This window comes from Chlorocebus sabaeus, chromosome 23 (assembly GCF_047675955.1).
Source record: "Chlorocebus sabaeus isolate Y175 chromosome 23, mChlSab1.0.hap1, whole genome shotgun sequence".
NCBI lineage: Eukaryota > Metazoa > Chordata > Mammalia > Primates > Cercopithecidae > Chlorocebus > Chlorocebus sabaeus.
In genome coordinates, this window is record NC_132926.1 from 62951727 (window position 1) to 62972178 (window position 20452).

Genomic DNA, 20452 nt, shown 5'->3' on the forward strand with positions numbered 1-20452 from the left:
ATCTTCCCGATAGGACACCCTTCTGCTTCTCCAACATCTATTCTCAAAAGAATATCACGCATCCCCCTTCAAAGCCCAAATTTCTTCCTCATCCGTTACCTTTCTCGGCATAATTCTTAATAGAAACACGTGCTCTCCCTGCTCATCATGTCCGACTAATCTCCCAAACCCCGACCCCTTCTACAAAGCAACAACTCCTTTCCTTCCTAGGCATGGTTAGGTACTTTCACCTTTGGATACCTGGTTTTGCCATCCTGACTAAACCATTATATAAACTCACAAAAGGAAACCTAGCTGACCCCATAGATCCTAAATCCTTTCCCCACTCCTCTTTCCATTCCTTGAAATCACCCCTAGAAGCTGCTCCCACACTAGCTCTCGCTAACTAATCGCAACACTTTTCATTACACACAGCCGAAGTGCAGGGCTGTGCAGTCAGAATTCTTACACAAGAGCCAGGACTGTGCCCTGTAGCCTTTCTGTCCAAACAACTTGACCTTATTGTTTTAGGCTGGCCCCCCCATTATTCCTGATACCACACCTGACCTCCCATGACTGTCTCTCTCTGATCCACCTGGTATTCACTCCATTTCCCCATATTTCCTTTTTTCCTGTTTCTCACCCTGATCACAGTTGGTTTATTAATGGCAGTTCCACCAGGCCTAATTGCCACTCACCAGTTAAAGCAGGCTATGCTATAGTATCTTCCACATCTATCATTGAGCCTACTACTCTGCCCCCCTGCACTACCTCTCAGCAAGTCGAACTCATTGCCTTAACTCGGACCCTCACTTTTGCAAAGAGACTATGTGTCAATATTTGTACTGACTCTAAATGTGCTTTCCATGTCCTGCACCACTATGCTGTTATATGGGCTGAAAGAGGTCTCCTCACTACACAAGGGTCCTCCATCATTAATGCCTCTTTAATAAAAACTCTTCTCAAGGCTGCTTTACTTCCAAAGGAAGCTGGAATCATTCACTGCAAGGGCCATCAAAAGGCATCAGATTCCATTGCTCAGGGCAATGCTTATGCCGATAAAGTAGCTAAAGAAGCAGCCGGCATCCCAACTTCTTTGCCTCACGGCCAGTTTATCTCCTCCTCATCAGTCACTCCTACCTACTCTTCCACTGAAACTTCCACCTATCAATCTCTTTCCACAGAAGGCAAATGATTCTTAGACCAAGGAAAATATCTTCTTCCAGTCTCACAGGCCCGTTCTATTCTGTCGTTATTTCACAACTTCTTCCATTTAGGTAACAAGCTCCTAGCCTGCCTCTTAGAACCTCTCATTTCCTTTCCATTGTGGAAGTCTGTCCTCAAGGAAATCACTTCTCAGTGTTCCATCTGCTATTCTACTACTACTCAGGGATTATTCAGGCCCCCTCCTTTCCCTACACATCAAGCTTGGAGGTCCAGGACTGGCAAATTGACTTTACTCACATGCCCTGTGTCAGAAAACTAAAATACCTCTTGGTCTGAGAAAACACTTTTACTGGATAGGTAGAGGCCTTTCCCTCAGGGTCTGAGAAGGCCACCACGGTCATTTGTTCCCTTCTGTCAGACATAATTCACTTTCTTGCTCAGCCCCAAGCTCATCCCAGACACCAGTCCTCTAAGCGACTATCTTCCAGTCCTCCCTCAGGCTAGACAGAAAATTGCCAGGCTGCTAATCTTCTCTAGCCTACTTCAGATTCCCAGCCATATAAAGACACCCTAGCTGGACGATCAGTTCTTGTTAAGAATCTGACCCCTCAAACTCTACAACCTCGAAGGACTGGACCCTACTTAGTCATCTATAATACCCCAACTGCTGTCTGCCTGCAGGACCCCTCCCCATTGGGTTCACCATTCCAGAATAAAGCTGTGTCCATCAGATCGCCAGCCTGGTCTCTCCTCTTCCTCCTAGAAGTCGCAAGTACTTTCCCCTACTTTCCTTAAACTCACCCACATTTCTGAAGAAAAGTAGTAACCCTTATAAGCCTAATACATCCTTTCATTTTTATTAGGTCTCTTCTTCCTTATCCTACTCTTTACAACAGGCCTCCCACCCCCCTCACTTGGACTGTGCCCCCAAAATTTGTCATCCCTACTGTCTTCTGTCTAGTCATACTCCTATTCACCATTCTCAACTACTCGTGAATGCCCTGCCCTTGTTTACACTGCCAGTTTATACTTTTCCTCCAAACCATCATAACTGATATCTCCTGGTTTTACCTCAAACCACCACCCTTAAGTCTCTCGTAAAGTGGATAGAAGATCTTCAGTTGCAAGGTACACTCCAATACTTTCATCCTGATGAAGTCCTATTCTTTACTTTTATACTCACTCTTATTCTCGTTCCCTTTCTTATGCACCCTCTACCTCTCCCCAGCTATCTCCACCACACTATCAATCTCACTCACTCTCTCCTAGCCGTTTCTAATCCTTCTTTAACAAACAATTGCTGGCTTTGCATTTGTGTTTCCTCCAAAATTGCCAAAACCTCGACTTACTCACTGCTAAAAAAAGAGGACTCTGTATATTTTTAATGAAGAGTGTTTTTACCTAAATCAGTCTGACCTGGCATATGACAACATAAAAAAACTCAAGGATAGAGCCCAAAAACTTGCCAACCAAGCAAGTAATTATGCTGAACCCCCTTGGGCACTCTCTAATTAGATGTCCTGGGTCCTCCCAATTTCTTAGTCTTTTAATACCTGTTTTTCTCTTTCTCTTATTTGGACTTTGTGTTTTCTGTTTAGTTTCTCATTTCATACAAAACCACATCCAGGCCATCACCAATCATTCTATATGACAAATGCTCCTTCTAACAACCCCACAGTATCACCCTGACCACAAAACCTTCCTCCAGCTTCATCTCTCCCTCTCTACGTTCCCACCCTGACCCTAATCCTGCTTGAAGCAGCCTGAGAAACATCGCCCGTTATCTCTCCATACCACCCCCCAAAATTTTTGCTGCCCCAACTCTTCAACACTATTTTGTTTTATTTTTCTTATTAATATAAGAAGACAGGAATGTCAGGCCTCTGAGCCCAAGCCTGCACTTATACCTCTAGATTGCCTGAAGCAAGTGAAAAATCACAAACGAAGTGAAAGTGGCCAGTTCCTGCCTTAACTGATGACATTACCCTGTGAAATTTCTTTTCCTGGCTCAGAAGCTCCCCGACTGAGCACCTTGTGACCCCCGCCCCTGCCTGCCAGAGAACAACCCCTTTGACTGTGATTTTCCACTACCGACCCAACTCCTATAAAGTGACCTCACCCCTCTCTCTCTTCCCTGACTCTCTTTTTGGACTCAGTCCACCTGCACCCAGGTGATTAAAAAGCTTTATTGCTCACACAAAGCCTGTTTGGTGGTCTCTTCACATGGACGTGCGTGATAGTTCCAAGATACGAAGTTAACTTGATTTTTATAGAGAGTTATATTTAGTTATTTCTATTTTCTATTCTTTTCTGTCTTTTTTTTTTTTTTTTTTTGAGACAGGATCTTGCTTTGTCACCCAGGGTGGAATGCAGTGGTGCAGTCATAGCTCAGTGCAGCCTCAATCTCCTAGGCTCAAGTGATCCTCGGACCTCAGCCTCCCAAATAGGTAGGATTAAAGGTGCTCACCATCATGCTCAGTGTTTTGCTATATTGCCCAGGCTGTTTTTGAACTCCTGTGATCAAGTGGTCTGCCTGCCTTAGCCTCCCAAAGTGCTAGGATTACAGGTGTGAATCACCACACCTGGTTGTTAATTTAGATATTTAAAGCTGCATTTTAAAAGGCCAAAATATTACAGTTTGATTTATTAAAAAAAAAAAAAATTCCAGGCGCAGTGGCTCATGCCTATAATCCCAACACTTTGGGAGGCCGAGGCAGGAGGATTGCTTCAGCCCAGGAGTTTGAGACCAGCCTGGGCATCATGGTGAGACCCTGTCTCTACAGAAAAATAAAAAATTAGCCAAATGTGGTAGTGTGTGCTTCTAGTCCCGGATGCTACCTGGGTGACTGAGGTGGGAGGATTGTTTGAGCCTGGGAGATTGAGGCTGTAGTGAGCTTTGATTGTGCCATTGCACCCCAGTCTGCGTGATAGAGCAAGACCCTGTCTCAAAAAAGAAAAAAATTCATCTTATTTGACATTTTCACTGAGTCCATTGAGGATAAATTATCAATTTTTGTAGAATGTTTAAAAAGGGCAGTTCAAATAAGTTGATTTTGTGATACTACTGAGGAACTTAAGTTATATTGTGGTTTTGCATAGTTCTAAAAATCCCCGAAATGAATTGAAGTTAGACTCACTTTAATAACAAATGTTGCATAACACTTTTGATGAATGATAATATATATTATAAAAACATAGTGTAATAGGTAGTTCATCTACTAAAGGTTAGAAATCAACCTTTTAGGTAAAAACACTCTGTGTTGCCCCAATAACATTTTAATCTTTTACAGATACAAGTTAGGACTTTTATCTGTAAAAGATTAAAATTGGTTGAGTGTCATGGCTCACACCTGTAATCCCAGTGATAGGAACAGGAGGCAGAGAAATTCTGGGCAGAAAAGGGCAGGGTCCCTGGCAAAGCCCCACCCTCAAGCCTGGAACTATGCCCCAAAGTGAGAACGTGCATTCCTGTTTTCCTGCTCGAATGTTGTCTTTTCCAAAACCACACATGGCCTGTTCCACCCCCATCCTGTACCCATAAAAACCCCTGACTCAACTGACAGAGGGAAGAGATAGGGAGAGGAGGAAAGGCAGCTGTATGGTACGACTGCAGTTTGACATTGGAGAAAAGCAGCTTGACCTCAGAGGGATGTCTTAATGGTGTTGCTTCGGAGAGTCCAGCTGGGGACAGTCGGAATCCAGGGGAAGATCACCTTCCTGCTCCATCCCTCTTCCAGCTCTCCTTCCCTCTGAGAGCCACTTTCATTGGCAATAAAATCCTCCGTATTTACCACCCTTCAATGCATTCGTGTGACCCGATTTTTACTGGATGCTGAACAAGAGCTTGGGTGCCACAGGTGTGGGCAGCAAAGCTAAAAGAGCACTGTAACACATGCCCTCTGGGGCTTCAGGGGTCACGAGTACCCCCCTAGACACTGCGGTGGGGGGGGGCCACGGAGTTTTGCTCCTGCCAGCACCCAAAAGTGCTAGCTCTGGCTCCTGCACCCACTCACCTGCTGCTCCCCGTCCCACCAGGGGTTGAGAGCTGTGGACTGAGTAAGTGAGGCACTCCTGTCTTGAGGCCCAGGAAGGGGTCAAGGAAAATTTTCTGTTTCACCAGCACTTTGAGAGACTGAGGTGGGCGGATCACTTGAGGTCAGGAGTTCGAGACCAGCTTGGCCAACATGGTGAAAACCTCTCTCTACTAAAAATATAAAAAAAGTTAGCTGGGCATGGTGATGTATGCCTGTAATCCCAACTATTCAGGAGGCTGAGACACGAGAGTCGCTTGAATCCAGGAGGCAGAGGTTGCAGTGAGCTGAGTTTGTGCCACTACACTCCAGCCTGGGTGACAGAGTGAGATTCTGTTTTTTTTTTTTAAAGATTGAAGCTAATGTTTATGGACTTAACAGCTTTTCTTCAGTCAACATTTGAATAGATTTATTAAAAAAAATTCAAAGTCAAGCTCTACCTCACCCACCACATTGAAATACTATTAGGATATAGATACTTCATTTAAATTTGCCTGGTTAGGTTGGAAAAACATCAGTTTTTACTTGGTTCTTCTGTTCTGTGATGTATTTATTCTTCGAATCATTTTAGTTTTTGGTTTTGGTTAACTTAATAATAAAAGTCAGAATCTCGGTTTTTAGAATTTGAATGTACCTTATCCTGTTCCACTTTCTACTGAGTGAGGAATCCTTTCTTATAGCAGTGCTTGATCTGTTTGTCAGTGCACCCATCAACTGGTGTCTGTCCCTCTTTTGTGTGTACTCTTGTGACCACAGAAAGACTTTCTATCTCAAAAATCTCCTTATATTCCTGAGAGGAAATCCAGTGTGGGGCAGAACAATCGTAGCGAATCATCTCAGAAGTCACTGGAAATCAGGTGTATTGATTTTCCTTGGGTTAAGCTTCCATTCCAGGTTCAGTGGGGTTGGAAAGAGGAGGTGGAGTCATGTATAATATGATTTTACTTCTGCCTAAGATATCTAAATAATTTCTTCATCCAGAGCATAGATTTGGCAGTTGCTTGCAGAATGAGAGGGTGTATTTAACAGATGTTTGAGCCAATTTACCCACACTGTATGGTTTATTAATAAGCATTTCTTAACCTCAGTCTAAAATTCCATATAAGTAAAATTGAGGAAAGAGTTAACAGTGGTCAGCTTGTATGTATGGTATTGGAAATTCCCTTTAATATAGCATTCATTTGTATACTGTTGTAATGGCTATAACACCTGCCTGTGATCGTTTGTGAAACATTTACTCCCATATCTGGGATCTGACTGCCTAATGAATTTCTTTCTTTCTCCTTTCCTTTCCTTTCCTTTCCTTTCCTTTCCTTTCCTTTCCTTTCCTTTCCTTTCCTTTCCTTTCCTCCCCCTCCCCCTCCCCCTCCCCCTCCCCCTCCCCCTCCCCCTCCCCCTCCCCCTCCCCCTCCCCTTCCCCTTCCCCTTCCCTTCCTTTCCTTTCCTAGATGGAGTCTTGCTCTGTCGCCTAGGCTGGAGTGCAGTGGCACAATCTCGGGTCACTGCAACCTCTGTCTCCTGGGTTCAAGCAATTCTCCTATCTCCACCTCCCGAGTAGCTGGGATTATAGGCACCCACCACCATGCCCAGCTGATTTTTGCATTTTTAGTAGAGATGGGGTTTCACCACATTGGCCAGGCTGGTCTCGAACTCTTGATGTCAGGTGATCTACCCGCCTCAGCCTCCCAAAGTGCTGGGATTATAGGCGTGAGCCACCGTGCCCGGCCATGAATTTCATATTATAAATACACATACCAAATGTAGTATTTAATGGTAAAATAAATGTTTATTCATACAATACCTTTGGAAGGACACATAAAAAACCGGTCATTGGTTGCCCCTAAAGGAAGAGAATACCGTAGGCTGGAGGACAGAGATAGCAGGTATACCCTTTAATTCTATTCGAACTTTATATTGTGTGTAAGAGTTACCTAAACAATAGTAAAGCACTAAAAAGTAAGTAAAATAAAAATGACAAACAGTAAGAAAAGGTAAGTTAAATGGAAAAGGCAAATACTCTTCTGGTATAATTCTAGCCAAATACAATTTGGTGGCATCTATTTGAATTTCTTCTCCCAATTGTTAAGCTCTCTGTATTGGTCGATGGCTAAGTTTGATTAGTATTTTTCTCTACATGGTAATTATATTTTAATATTTTATCATCTTATTGTTTACTCAACTTAAAGTGATATAGAAGAGTTGCCAGGTTTCTCTTTGATGTGAGATCTCTTCTTGATTTGGAATGCAAATCAGAAGTGTCATTTTTTGAATAAAGGGACCAGATAACTTATAGGTATTCTTTCTCTAAATATAACTAAGGTAAGATTTTTTTTTTTTTTGAGGTACGTTAATCTATGTAAGTGGTAAAGAATGTACTTGAATTTCTGCAAATTCTCATGTCTAAAGTCTGATTGATTAAATTCAGTTTTGGTATTTCATTTTGAAAAGAATGCAGCTTTAGCAAACCTCTTTGTATAAATTCAGTGGGATTAAGTTCATTTTTAAAAATTGTTATATCATTGTATTTTTAAAATTTACCAGTTTTATTTTTCTTTTTACCCTTCAGCCGGCCTCAGAAAGTGTGTTTGTGTCCATTTCTCCCAGCGCACCCTCTGCATATCTCTACCCACTTGTACATAATTCAGCATCCAGCAGAGGTAAGATTTTGTAAAATACATGATTTCGAATAGAATATGAGTCCACAAGAGGAAACACGAAGATAAACATACTTATCTTTACCAGCTCTTTAGCATTTCTGAAAAGAAGTTGATGATAAATACTTTCTCTTTGGAAAAAAAATAGTTTCTTTTTAATTTCATGTGGTAGTATAGAGTCATATGCTCTAGAGAGAGATAACATTTCACAAAATCTATGTTACTGAATAGTATATAAATGTAAAACTCCAATAATTTTGTATGAAGAAATAATGAGATTTTGTGAATAAAGAGCTAAGAAAATCATTGCTTTTTAAATTTTGGTCATAGCTTATGTTCCTTGATGTCTTTTCTTGCTACAGTAGAGGTAACTTTGGCATTTTACTCTTACAAAGTGAATGTATAAATAAATTTTTGGTTTATTTTAGATGAATAGAAGAAACTTGTATATTTCATAATGCATGTTATATGTAAAGATTTTAAAATTAATACTCTCTTGTACAGGTACAATTATACATATGTGCCAGCGTGTATGTGTGTTTGTAACTTTTGATTAGCTGCTTAATGAAGAGGGGAGGAAGTTATAATTAATACAAAACTACTCAATGCATACTGTGAAGTATATTTAGTGTAAACTACAGTTAAAACTCTTTCAGTATTTAGGAACTGAGGTTATCATAGACCCAGTCAAGCGTTCTAAGAAGGAATAATTATTTTTTAAATTTCTCAAGTCTGGATCACTTGAAGACTTTAACAGAGGTATAAAAGAAATTAATCTTTTATCTCTTTCAAATAATGAAACATTTATTTATTTATTTATTTATTTATTTATTTATTTATTGAGACAGGGTCTCCCTCTGTCACCCAGGCTGCAGTACAGTGGCACAATCTCAGCTCACTGCAATCTCTGCCTCCCACGTACAAACAATTCTCATGGCTTAGCCTTGAAACATTTTTTCTTTTATTGCAAATTGCTAACTACTCCATTTGGTGGGCAACCTTTTTCTCAGCCTTTTTTTTTTTTTTTTTTGAGTTGGAGTCTTGCTCTGTTGCCCAGGCTGGAGTGCAGTGACGTGATCTCAGCTCACTGCAAGCTCTGCCTTCTGGGTTCACGCCATTCTCCTACTTCAGCCTCCCAAGTATAGCTGGGACTACAGGTGCCTGCCACAATGCCCGGCTAATTTTTTGTATTTTTAGTAGAGACGGGGTTTCACCATGTTAGCCAGGATGGTCTTGATCTCCTGACCTCGTGATCTGCCCGCCTCAGCCTCCCAAAGTGCTGGGATTACAGGCATGAGCCACCGCGCCTGGCCTAACCTTTTTCTCAGTCTTAACAGCATCATGCTTTTGTCAGGATTATGACAATTTTGGTCACTAGCACTATTTTACTGCATTTAAACTTAAAACATTGTACAGCTCAAAATTTATGTAAAATGATAGCTTGCTGGCCATAGCAGTTTTGGTTAAAACCTGACTTTTGAGGCTGGGAGTGGTGGCTCATGCCTATAATTCAAGCACTTTGGGAGGCTGAAGAAGGAGGATAACTTGAGCCCACAAGTTTGAGACCAGCCTGGACAACATAGTGAGACCCCATCTCTATAAACAAATAAAAAAATTAGCCAAGTGTGGTGGCACATGCCTATAGGCCTAGCTACTTGGGAGGCTGAGGTGGGAGCATCCCTTCTGCCCAGGAGTTTTAGGCTGCAATGAGCTATGATTGTGACACTGCACTCCCACCTGGGCTATATAGCAAGACCCTATCTTAAAAAACAAAACAAAACCAAACCCCAAACCACTTGAGATGTGATGGTAAGTACTGCGTTCATTTTGCAACAGACACAGTATGGTGCCTTTTCATTATTGTGTGATTCCAGATATAAGATAGCTTTTTTAATATGGGTGTTTTCATTGATTTGTGGCAATATTAATGTTTTCTTTCTATTTTTTGTAGAGATGGAGTCTCACTATGTTGCCCAGGCTAGTCTTGAACTCCTGGCCTTGAGTGATCCTCCTGCCTTAGCCTCCCACGGTACTGGAATTGCGGGCATGAGCCATCATACTTGGCCTTTTTTTTTTTTTTTTAAAATGTTTTCAAATATCTTATTTATTTATTTATTTATTTTTGAGACGGAGTCTCGCTCTGTCGCCCAGGCTGGAGTGCAGTGGCCGGATCTCAGCTCACTGCAAGCTCCGCCTCCCAGGTTCACGCCATTCTCCTGCCTCAGCCTCCCGAGTAGCCGGGACTACAGGCGCCCGCCACTGCGCCCGGCTAGTTTTTTGTATTTTTTAGTAGAGACGGGGTTTCACCATGTTAGCCAGGATGGTCTCGATCTCCTGACCTCGTGATCCGCTCGTCTCGGCCTCCCAAAGTGCAGGGATTACAGGCTTGAGCCACTGCGCCCGCCCTCAAATATCTTATTTTTAATTTATTTTTTACCATTAATCTATGGTTTAGATGATGCATTCATCATTGTGTGTGCTACAAATATATTTTGTGCCTATACAAATGTATCCATACAGTTTTCCTTCTCAGCAAAGGAACTTTCTATTATTATTTTTTTCTGTTTTTAAGAATGGGGTCTCACTATATTGCCCAGACAGGTCTCAAACCCAGGGCTCAAGGTATCCTCCAGCCTCTGCCTCCCTAAGAGCTGGGACTATACGCATGAGCCACCCTGCCCAGCCATTCTCAGCAAAGGAATTTTCCGGTTTTCATCTAACTTATTAATACTGGGCTGCCTGTGCTTAACTTCAGCATACCATTTCCAATAAAAGGATATGCTAGTTTTTTGACTCTCCCATAAAAAAGTTATTAAAAACCATTTAGATAGGCTTTAGGAGGGGGCTTTGGGAAAAGAAGACTTGGTGGAGTAGATGATATGGAGGTGATATGATGGAGCATTTCAACGAGTAGGTATACATATATAAAAAATTACTTAAGGATAAAAACAGAAAAGCTATCTCAAAAATAACAAAAAGCTTTACGAGAAAGAAATGTTAAATGACTTGGCCTTTGTGAATAATGTATATTTAGTCGTAAAGATGCAACACTCTTTATTGACTTAACTAATAATATTAGATGTGAGAGGAAGGAGTGGTGTTAGATAGCTAAATCCTCATTTGTTATGAGAGGCAGTACTTAAGGGCTGTGGAGCTAGACTGCCCAAGCTCAAATTCTTAATAGTTCTATAAACTATGGAACTTTGGGCAAGTTAATTAACATCTTTGTGTTTCAGTTTCCTCATTAGTAAAATGGATATGACAAAAGATATATTTCTCTCTGTATATTGCACTTAGAATTGTGTGCCTTAATATTAGCTGTTATGATGATAATTGGTAGTTTTTGGATAATATCTAAAATTGATAAGGAATAGAAAAACAATGTTTATTATGTGGTTATATGGAGGTAACTACCAGAAGAAATAGCCAAAAGAGTTAAAGTGATTGCCTCCAGTAAGTGGTACTGGGGAGTACATCTGGGGAACAACTGTGGCATTTTAAATCTTTTGGCACTATTTAATTTGACATATATACATGTATTACTTTGATAAAGGTTTAGAAAGTGATTAAGTCTGTGTCACAGTCTCATGGTGATGGTAAGGGGAGAAGAACACTGTATTAAACATTGGAAAATGTCCTAAAACCACCTAAGGCAGAGTAACTAATCACATGGCTCTATGGGATTCAAGGTAGAATTCTCGTGGCAACAAGAAAGATGGTTTCCAGTGTTGGAAGCTAGGACATTGAAGAAACCACTAATGACAGTCAAGTTAATGGCATTTTCAGAAATGGCCACCAGATTTCTCCACTCTAAAGTTATTATTTTTGTTCTCTTTCCATACTCTATATTCTTTGGAAGGAAGGCCATAAATCCAGCCCACACTCAAGTGGGAGGAAGAGATTAAGCTCCACCTTCTGGAGGGGGTAGTAATTACATTTATTATTTGGAATTCTTTTGTAAGGAAGATTTGTTTCTTCTCCCCCATTTGTTTATTAAGTCATTTATTTATATCATTCGGGACTCTTAATTTGTACTTTGGGTTATAATCCAGTACTGTGTTATTTATTTTGTTGCTCAGATTGTTCAGTTTTAGCCATTGGGAGCTCTTTAAGATTGACTTCTATGTCCCTTTGACATACCACATTGTTTGTTTTCCTTTTTTAAAAAAATTTTTAATTTAAATAAAGAGGCTATGCTGGGAAGAACCCATTGTTTTGTTTTCTGAGCACTTCCTTGCTGTTTGGGCATAAAGATCTAGGCAATTATCTTCAAGCTGACATAGTGCAAAATGTAATTACTTGTGAAATGAAAAACTTGTCAGAATAAATGATTCAATTTAGTTAAACACAAATTTACATTTTAATAATCTTAATCATTATATATATTAATGTAATCTTCTTTGATCAGTAAACCCGTAAACATACCCAAATAGAATAAAAAGGTATGCTTGTGTTATGGTTAATACTGATAAATCGGAGAAATTTTACCTCTTTTTATTAAACTGTGGTCTTGTGTAAAAGACTTGTAAAAGTTATACATAAAGTTATGAATCAGATGTTCATTATAAAATATTTAAAAGTGTGTATATCTAAGTAAAAAATCTATGTTTCAATTCATTTTTTAATTAAAGGAAAACAAAGTGTTGCGTACAGTTCCTCTACTAGCAGCATGCCTCCCCCAGGACAAGTGTAAAGTAAAGATTGGTCGTCGCTTCAGTGAAGAAAGGTAAATTAACTGTTAGGGCAATGTAAATAATTCTTTTCTACACAGATCTTTAAAAATGGTTTCTTTCAGCTTATTCATTTCTTTCGGGTTATTCATGGTCTAAAGAGTGGAAATTAGTCAAAAAATTTAAGTTCTGCTAACCCCCAACCACACAAAATAATACAAGACAAAACAAAACAAAATCAGAAATAAAAAAATAAATAATGTGTAAGCAAAGGAATATTTAACTTAAAAGTATGTTTTAACTTAAAGTATGTTTAACTTAAAAGGCAAATATACTTGGTGCTTATATCATTTTTGTTAAAAGTGCCTTCCAGTTAGTAGATGGTAGGGTTCTTTTTTTTTTTTTTAAATATCTTCCACAACATTTTTTTTTGGTAGGGTTCTTGTATTAGATTTAGTTCAGTTTTTTTTCTCCCTATGGTGCCTAATATAGTGCTTACTTAGTAAATTATTATTATTATTATTTTTCGAGGCAGGATCTCACTTTGTTGCCCAGTCTGGCGTGCAGTGGTGCAATTTTGGCTTACTGCAACCTCCACCTCTTGGGCTCAAGGGATCCTCCCACCTCAGCTTCCTGAGCAGCTGGGACTACAGGCATGAGCCACTGTGCCCAGCCAATAAATTATTATTTGCTGATGAATTTTAAATTAAAGCAGATTAGAACTGTCAATATAAATGTGGTAACTGAATGATTAATTTAGGCTTTTGTTAGAGTACATGATGAAATCGTGGGGGAATGATTAAGAGACATACTGCTTTTGGTGTCCTTTGTAAATTTTTGCCTCTAGTATGTAAGAAAACAACTGGTTTTTATATATTAACCCTGTATCCAGTAACTTCCTAAATTCATCTGTTAGTTGTAGAAATTGTTTTGTAGATTCCCTGGAACTTTCTATGTAAGCAGCATTGTCATCTGCAAATGGGATCATTTATATTTCTTCCTTTCTGATACTTATCCTTTATTTTTCCTTGCCTCATTGCAATAACTGATACTTTTAGTATAATGTTTATTAGAAGTGGTGAAAGCCAACATCTTTACCTTGGTCCCAAACTCTGTGGACATTATTAACTATGATATTAGCTGTATGTTTCTCCCCCCAAGCATTATTGAGGATAATTGATAGATAAAAGTTATATTTATCATGTACAGTGTGATATTTTGATGTATGTGTACATTGTGAAATGATTAGCACAGTCTAGCTAATTAACACATTTATCACCTCACACAGTTAAGATTTGTTTAAAACGTTCAATAATGTTGAGAATACTATAGTATGGCTGTGTCAGAAGAGACACAATGAGGAAGTGAAGCCAAAATGCATGAAAGGAAAGAAGTTTATTACACACAGATACCAGAGAGGTTAGGATGCCAATGTGAGGTCAAAGGGAAGTCTGGAAATAGGGGATTCAGCCGCTGGGTGGGCGGGAAGAGGAGACCTGTGGGATTATGCCTTTATTAAGGTCTGTGGGGATTATCCCTTGGGATTTCCCTGTGGGTTGTGGACTGGCTAGTTTAAAGAGAACAATGTGAAGGGGGAGCCTATTCATATGTCTCTGGTATTATTCATATGACTCTGGGTTTTATTGTGGTCAGCAGCTATGGGATGTGTTGGGTTTTGGATTAGTGAGGAACAAGTAGGCTATATGGCAAACACCACACAGGGAGGGAAAGTTTTAACTAGGCCAAAGGTGACAGGGTTGGCTGGATTACGGATAACTTTTGTCAGGCCTAAAATGGATGTCAAGGCAACCACTGTATTAAACAAATTTATAACAATAGTTTTACTTTTTTTTTTTTTTTTTGCACTGATAACATTTAAGACCTGCCCTCATGGCTGTTTTCAAGTATACAATCTGTTAACGCTAATAACCATGTTATACAGTGTAATTTATCAGTTTCTAAAGTGCAGAGAGTTTTAATTATGAATGGGTATTTGTTGAATTTTGTGAAATCCATCTATTGAAATGATCATGTAGATTCTGTTCTTAATTCTGTTAATATAGTGTGTTATATTGATTGATTTCTGCATGTTAAAACCCTTCTATTTCTAAGATCAAACCCACCTGGTCATATTATAATTTGTGGGATGGTTTTTTTCTTACAAATATAATTCATTTATTAAACATAGGAATTTCGTATTTTCTATTTATTTTCGTGTCAGTTTTTATATTTTGTACCTTTCAAAGAAATGGTACAAGTTATCTAAATTGTTGAAGTTATTGTCATAAAGTTGCTTGTAGCATTTATTTATTGTTATTTTCATGTCTGTAGAATTTGTAGTGGTAGCCTCTTTTAATTCCTGATTTAGGTAATTTGTGTCGTTTCTTTTTTCTTAGTCTGTTTTGGTAGATCTCTTTGAAGAACCAAGATTTGGCTTTGTATTTTTCTCTGTTTGATTTTCTAATTGATTTCTACTCTTCATTGTCAGTTTTTTTCTGGCTTCGGATTTAATTTCTCTTTTTTTCTTTTTTTTTTTAGTAGAAGATTAGATAACAGATTTTAAACCTTTTTGTTCATTCATATAAACATAATTTTTTTAAAAAAATAAATTGAGATGGGGTCTTGCTATGTTGACTAGGCTGGTCTCAAACTCCTGACCTCAGGTGATCCTCTCATCTTGGCCTCCCAAAGTGCTAGGATTACAGATGTGAGCTGCTGTGCCCGGTCCTTTTTGCTTTTTATCAGTGTTTTGTAGTTTTTCACATACAGGTACTTTACATATTTTATTAGATTCACACCTAAGAATTTCATTTTTGGAGGGCTATTTTAATGGTATTTAAAACAATTACAAATGTGAATTTTTCATTGCTGGTATATGGGAAAGCAGTTGACTTTTGTATATTAACCTGATATCTTGTGACCTTGCTGTACTTATTTACTTGTTCTTGGAGGTTATTTTTTTTTAATTTTTATTTTTTTGGTCAGTTCTGTGGACTTTTCTATATAGATGATTAGGTCGTCTGAGGAATATATATGGTTTTATTTCATCTTTCCAATTTGTATGTCTTTTGTTCCCTTTTCTTATTTCAGTAGCTAGGGGTTGAATAGCAGTGGTGAGAGGACATCCTTGTTTTGTTCTCAGTCTTAGAGAACTGTTATGTATAATGCTAGCTATAGGTATTTTGCAAATGTTCTGTATTAAATTGAGGCCATTCTCCCCTATTCCTAGTTTGTGGAGAATTTTTCTCATGAGTGGGCTTTGGGTTTTGTCAAGTACGTTTTCTTTGTGAATTGGTACAGTCCTTTGATGTTTCTTCTTTAGTCCATTGATGTGGTTGATTACATTTATTGATTTTGAATGTTAAACCAGTCTTCCATCCCTGTAATAAATCTGATTTGTGATGGTAGATAAGTTTTTATGCATCATTGGATTTAATTTGCTGGTATTTTGTTGAGAATTTTTGTGTTTATGTTCATAAGGGATATTGATCTATAGTTTTCCTTTCTTGTAATGCCTTTATTTGGTTTTGATATGAGGGTAATGCTGGCCTTATGGAATGAATTAGGCAATGTTCTGTCTGTTTTTATTATCTGGAAGAGATTGTAGAGAATTGATACCATTTCTTCTTGAAATGTTTGAGAGAATTCACTGCTGAAACCACCTGGGCCTGGTGATTTGTTTTTTAGAAGATTATTAATTATTGATTCAATTTCTTTGATAGACATAGAGCTTTTCAGTTTTCCTCTTTCTCCTTGTGTGAGTTTTGATAGTTTGTTTTTCAAAGAATTAATTTCCTCTGAACTATGAAATTTGTGGGCATTGAGTTTTTTGTAGTATTTCTTTATTATTAATGACTATAGAATCAGTAATGATCACCATTTTTTATTTCTGATATTGGTAGTTGTGTCTTTGCTCTTTTTTTTTTTTTGATTACCTTAGGTGTAGTTTTATCAATTTAATTGATCTTTTCAAAGAACCAGTGTATTAATTTGCTAGGACTGTCATAATAAAATACCACATATTGGGTGGCCAAAGAGAAGTTTATTTTCCACAGTTCTTGAATTTAGAACTCTTTAAGATCAAGAGGTCAGTAGATTTGGTTTCTCCTGAGGCCTCTCCTTGGCTTGTGGTTGGTTGCCCTCTCATTGCTTGTTCACATAGTTGTCCCTCTGAACAGGTGTGCCCCTGCCATCTCTTCTTTTGTATCCAAATTTCCTCTTATAACCATACCAGTTAGATTAGAATAGAGAACACCCTAATGGCTTCATTTTAACTTCATCACCTCTTTAAAGGTGATTTATCAGTCTCTAAATACCATCATATTCTGAGCTACTAGGGGTTAGGACTTCAACATTTGAATTTTGGGGAGGACACAATTCCTTCTGTAACAGTCAGCTTTTGGTTTCATTGATTTTCTCTGTTGTCTTCCTATTTTGAACTTCATTGATTTCTATCTTAGGTTTTACTCTTTCTTTTCTTTTTTCAGTGCTTGCTTTAGGCTTAAATTGCTCTTCTTTCTCTAGCCTTTTTTTTTTTTTTTTTTTTTTTTTGGTCAAGACAGAGTCTTGCTACATTGCTCAGGCTGATCTTGAGCTCCTGGCCTCAGGTGACCCTCCTGCCTCTGGAATTAGAGGCATGAGCCACCATGCCCGGCCCTATCTAACTTTTGTTGTTGTTGTTGTTGTTGTGTTTTTAAGGAGGGAGCTCAGACTGTTGATTTTCAGGTCTTTCCTCTTTCCTAATATGTGCATTTTAATACTATGAATATCCCTCTAAGCAGTGCTTTTGCTGCATCCTACACATTTTGATAAGTTGTATTTTCATTTTCGTTTAGTTCAAAATATTTAAAAATTTCCCTTGAGACTTATCTCTTGACCCATGGTTTATTTAGAAGTGTTGTTTATTCTCCAATATTGTGGAGTTTTCCAGCAAGTTTTCTGGCTCTAATTTAATTCCATTGTAGTCTGAGAGCATACTTTGTATGATTTCTATTTTAAATTTGTCAGGGTATGTTTTATGGCCCAGAATGTGGTCTGTTTTGGTGAGTGTTTCATGTGAACTTGAGAGGAATGTGTATTTTGTTGTTGGTGAACTATTCTATAAATATCAATTAGATCAAGTTGATTGATAATGCTGTTCAGGCCAACAATATCCTTATTGATTTTTTGCCTGCTTGATCTACCAGTTACTGACAAGCTTGTACTGAGTCTCCAACTATATTACTGGATTTGTCTATTTATCTTTTCAGTTCTATTGGTTTTTGCCTTAGATATTGTGAACAGTGAATTGTTAAGTACATACATGTTAAAAGATTTTTGTGTCTTCTTGGAGAATTGACTCTTTTGTCATTATGTAATTCCTCTCTTCATCCTGATAATTTTCCTTCTGATGTCTGCTTTGTCTGTAGTTAATATAGCTACTGCAGTTACCTTTTTTTATTTTTTTGAGACAAGGTCTCATTCTGTTGCCCAAGCTCGAGTGTAGTGGCACAATCATGGTTCACTGCAGCCTTGACTTCCCAGGCTCAAGCGATTCTCCTGCCTCCGCCTCCCGAGTAGCTGGGACTATAGGTGGACGCCACCATGCTTGGCTAATTTTTAAACGTTTTTGGAGAGATGGGGGTCTCACTGTGTTGCCTAGGCTGGTCTTGAACTCTTGGGCTTAAGCAGTGCTCCTGCCTCAGCCTCCCAAAGTGCTGGGATTACAGGGGTGAGCCACTGTGCCTGGCCTAGAATTATCTTTTGATTAATATTATCATATATCTTTCTCCCTTTTTTTTTTGAAAGGGTTTTATTGATATGTAATTCACATACCATTTAACTTACCCATTTAAAATGTACAAATTAATTGGTTTCTAGTATATCCAAAGATATTTGCAACCATCACCAATTTAAAATATGTCATCACCTCAAAAAGAAACCCTCTACCTTTAACTATTACTTACCTATCCCTATGCCCTCCATCCTCTCCAATTCCCTGCACCTTCCCAATCCTAAGCAAACACTAGTCTACTTTGTGTTTCTATTGATTTTCCTATTTGATATTCATATTTGATATCTGATATTCCATATAAATGAAATAATGTATTTGGACTTTTGTGACTGGCTTCTTTCACTTAGCATAATGTTTTCAAGGTTGTAACACGTATGTTGTAACATACATTAGTACTTAATTTCTTTTTGTGGTTAAATAATAGGTAGAAAAAAGCTGTGGTAAGTAGTTTCTTTTGAGGGAAAGGCCTTTGTTATGGAGAATGCTGTGGGCTATTTCGAGATGGTTAGTTTTTTTTTCCTCTGGTTTTTGGAGTTTTTGCCCTGGGGCCTCAGTTCTCTGATGGATCTAAGAAAAGTTGTTAATTTTCAGTTTGTCAGCATTTTTCTTGTGAAGATGGGCTTGATGACTTTCAAGCTCTTTATTTCTGAGCTGAAATTGGAAGTCGAAATTATATTTCCAAGAACAATGATAATTTGTCTACTTTCCCCTTAATGTTTTGTTTTTTTGCTTGTGGGCAAAGGGTGTCTCATTCATTGTTTTATCTCCAGTACCAAAAAGCTTTGACACATTTTTGAATGAATGTTGAACCAATAAACTCTATAATTGAACTGGATGATGGTGTAGGGGCCGAGGGAAACCTTGCTCTTCACCCTCTGAAGGTCTGCTGAAAATCATCTGACAAAAGACAAATTAAAGGGAGAAAAGGCATACAAATTTATTAACGTGTAAGGGAGTCTTATGAGATATAAGAACTCAAAGAAATGGCCAGATGGTTGATGCTTTTATGTCATCTTGAGGTTTACAGAAAGAATAGGGGCTTAGAGCCTGGCAAAGCCGGTTATTATGGCAAAAACACATGGAACGGGAAGAAGAGGAGGCCTGGCTAGCTCAAGTGGTCTTGTTATGCAGATGAAACTGCACAGATAGCAGCCTTCATAGAGAATAGAGGGTAAATATTTCTTTCAGACAATTAAGGTTGTCAGACTTTCAGTTATTATTTCCTAAATCTGGACAAGGGAAGGTCCTCAGAGAAAGCCTGGCTGCCATCTGTTTTTCTCTACAGATGCAACCGCTTTTCAAGGCTACTGCTGTTTGCAAGCCCTCTAAACAGCCGTCTCAACGTATGTCAAATAAGTATATTTTGAAGTGAAATATTTTGGTTTCCTTCAATAGATCATATAAGGTGTTATAAGAAAAACTTCAGCCAAATTAAATTTAAAGGTATTTAATTGAGCAATGAACAATTTGTGAATCGGGCAGCCTCCAGAATCACTGCAGATTCAGAGAGACTCCAGGGATGCCTTGTGGTCAGAACAAATTTGTAGATGAGGAAAAAAAAGGGAAGTGACATACAGAAATCAGCAGTGAGGTATGGAAACAGCTGGATTGGTTACAGGTTGGGGTGTGCCTTATTTGAACACAGTTTGAACACTTAGCAGTCTGTAAGTGGTTGAAGTGTGGCCACTGGGATTGGCCAAGACTCAGCCATTGTTACAGGTGCGTACTCCTAAGTTAGATGTTCAATCTTGTCTGCCTATTAAGATAGGTTAGGTTTCATCCACAAGGACTCAAATTTAGAAGTATGGAATCCTTCTCAGGCCATATTTAGTTGACTTTAACAAAGGTGAATTTGAGAATGTGGCTTGCCAGTGCAACCTAACTTTTCTTTATGATTCTTCCATTGCTACTAGATTTTACCCTGGGATTGTTAGGATTGTTTGTGCTAGGATTGTTAGGCAATGCCAGTTGTTTACTTTGATAAAGTGGATCAGATTACACATGAAATATTAGTGAGAAAAGGAAGAATTCTTTGGAAGGGCTAAAGTTATGTCACTGGCAGTTGGATAGAAAAGCTTTAATAGAGGAGAATAGAAGAATAGTGAGGATTGGAAAGCCTAGAGGTGAGTGGCAGAATTGTGGTGAATAAATCAGTAGAGAGTACACAAAATTTTGAGT

The 20452-nt window shown here is 38.5% G+C and overlaps 1 protein-coding gene across 2 annotated transcripts in view; it reads left to right on the forward strand.

Annotated features, from left to right (window-relative positions):
* The window catches only part of DTWD2 (DTW domain containing 2), a 164339-nt gene that overhangs the window by 38036 nt on the left and 105851 nt on the right, over positions 1-20452 (forward strand). For both annotated transcript variants that reach the window (XM_008014205.3, XM_038008732.2), the window contains exons 2-3: positions 7744-7834; positions 12463-12557. In XM_008014205.3, coding sequence (XP_008012396.1) covers positions 7744-7834; positions 12463-12557 — 186 coding nt within the window. The remainder of the gene's footprint in view (positions 1-7743; positions 7835-12462; positions 12558-20452) is intronic.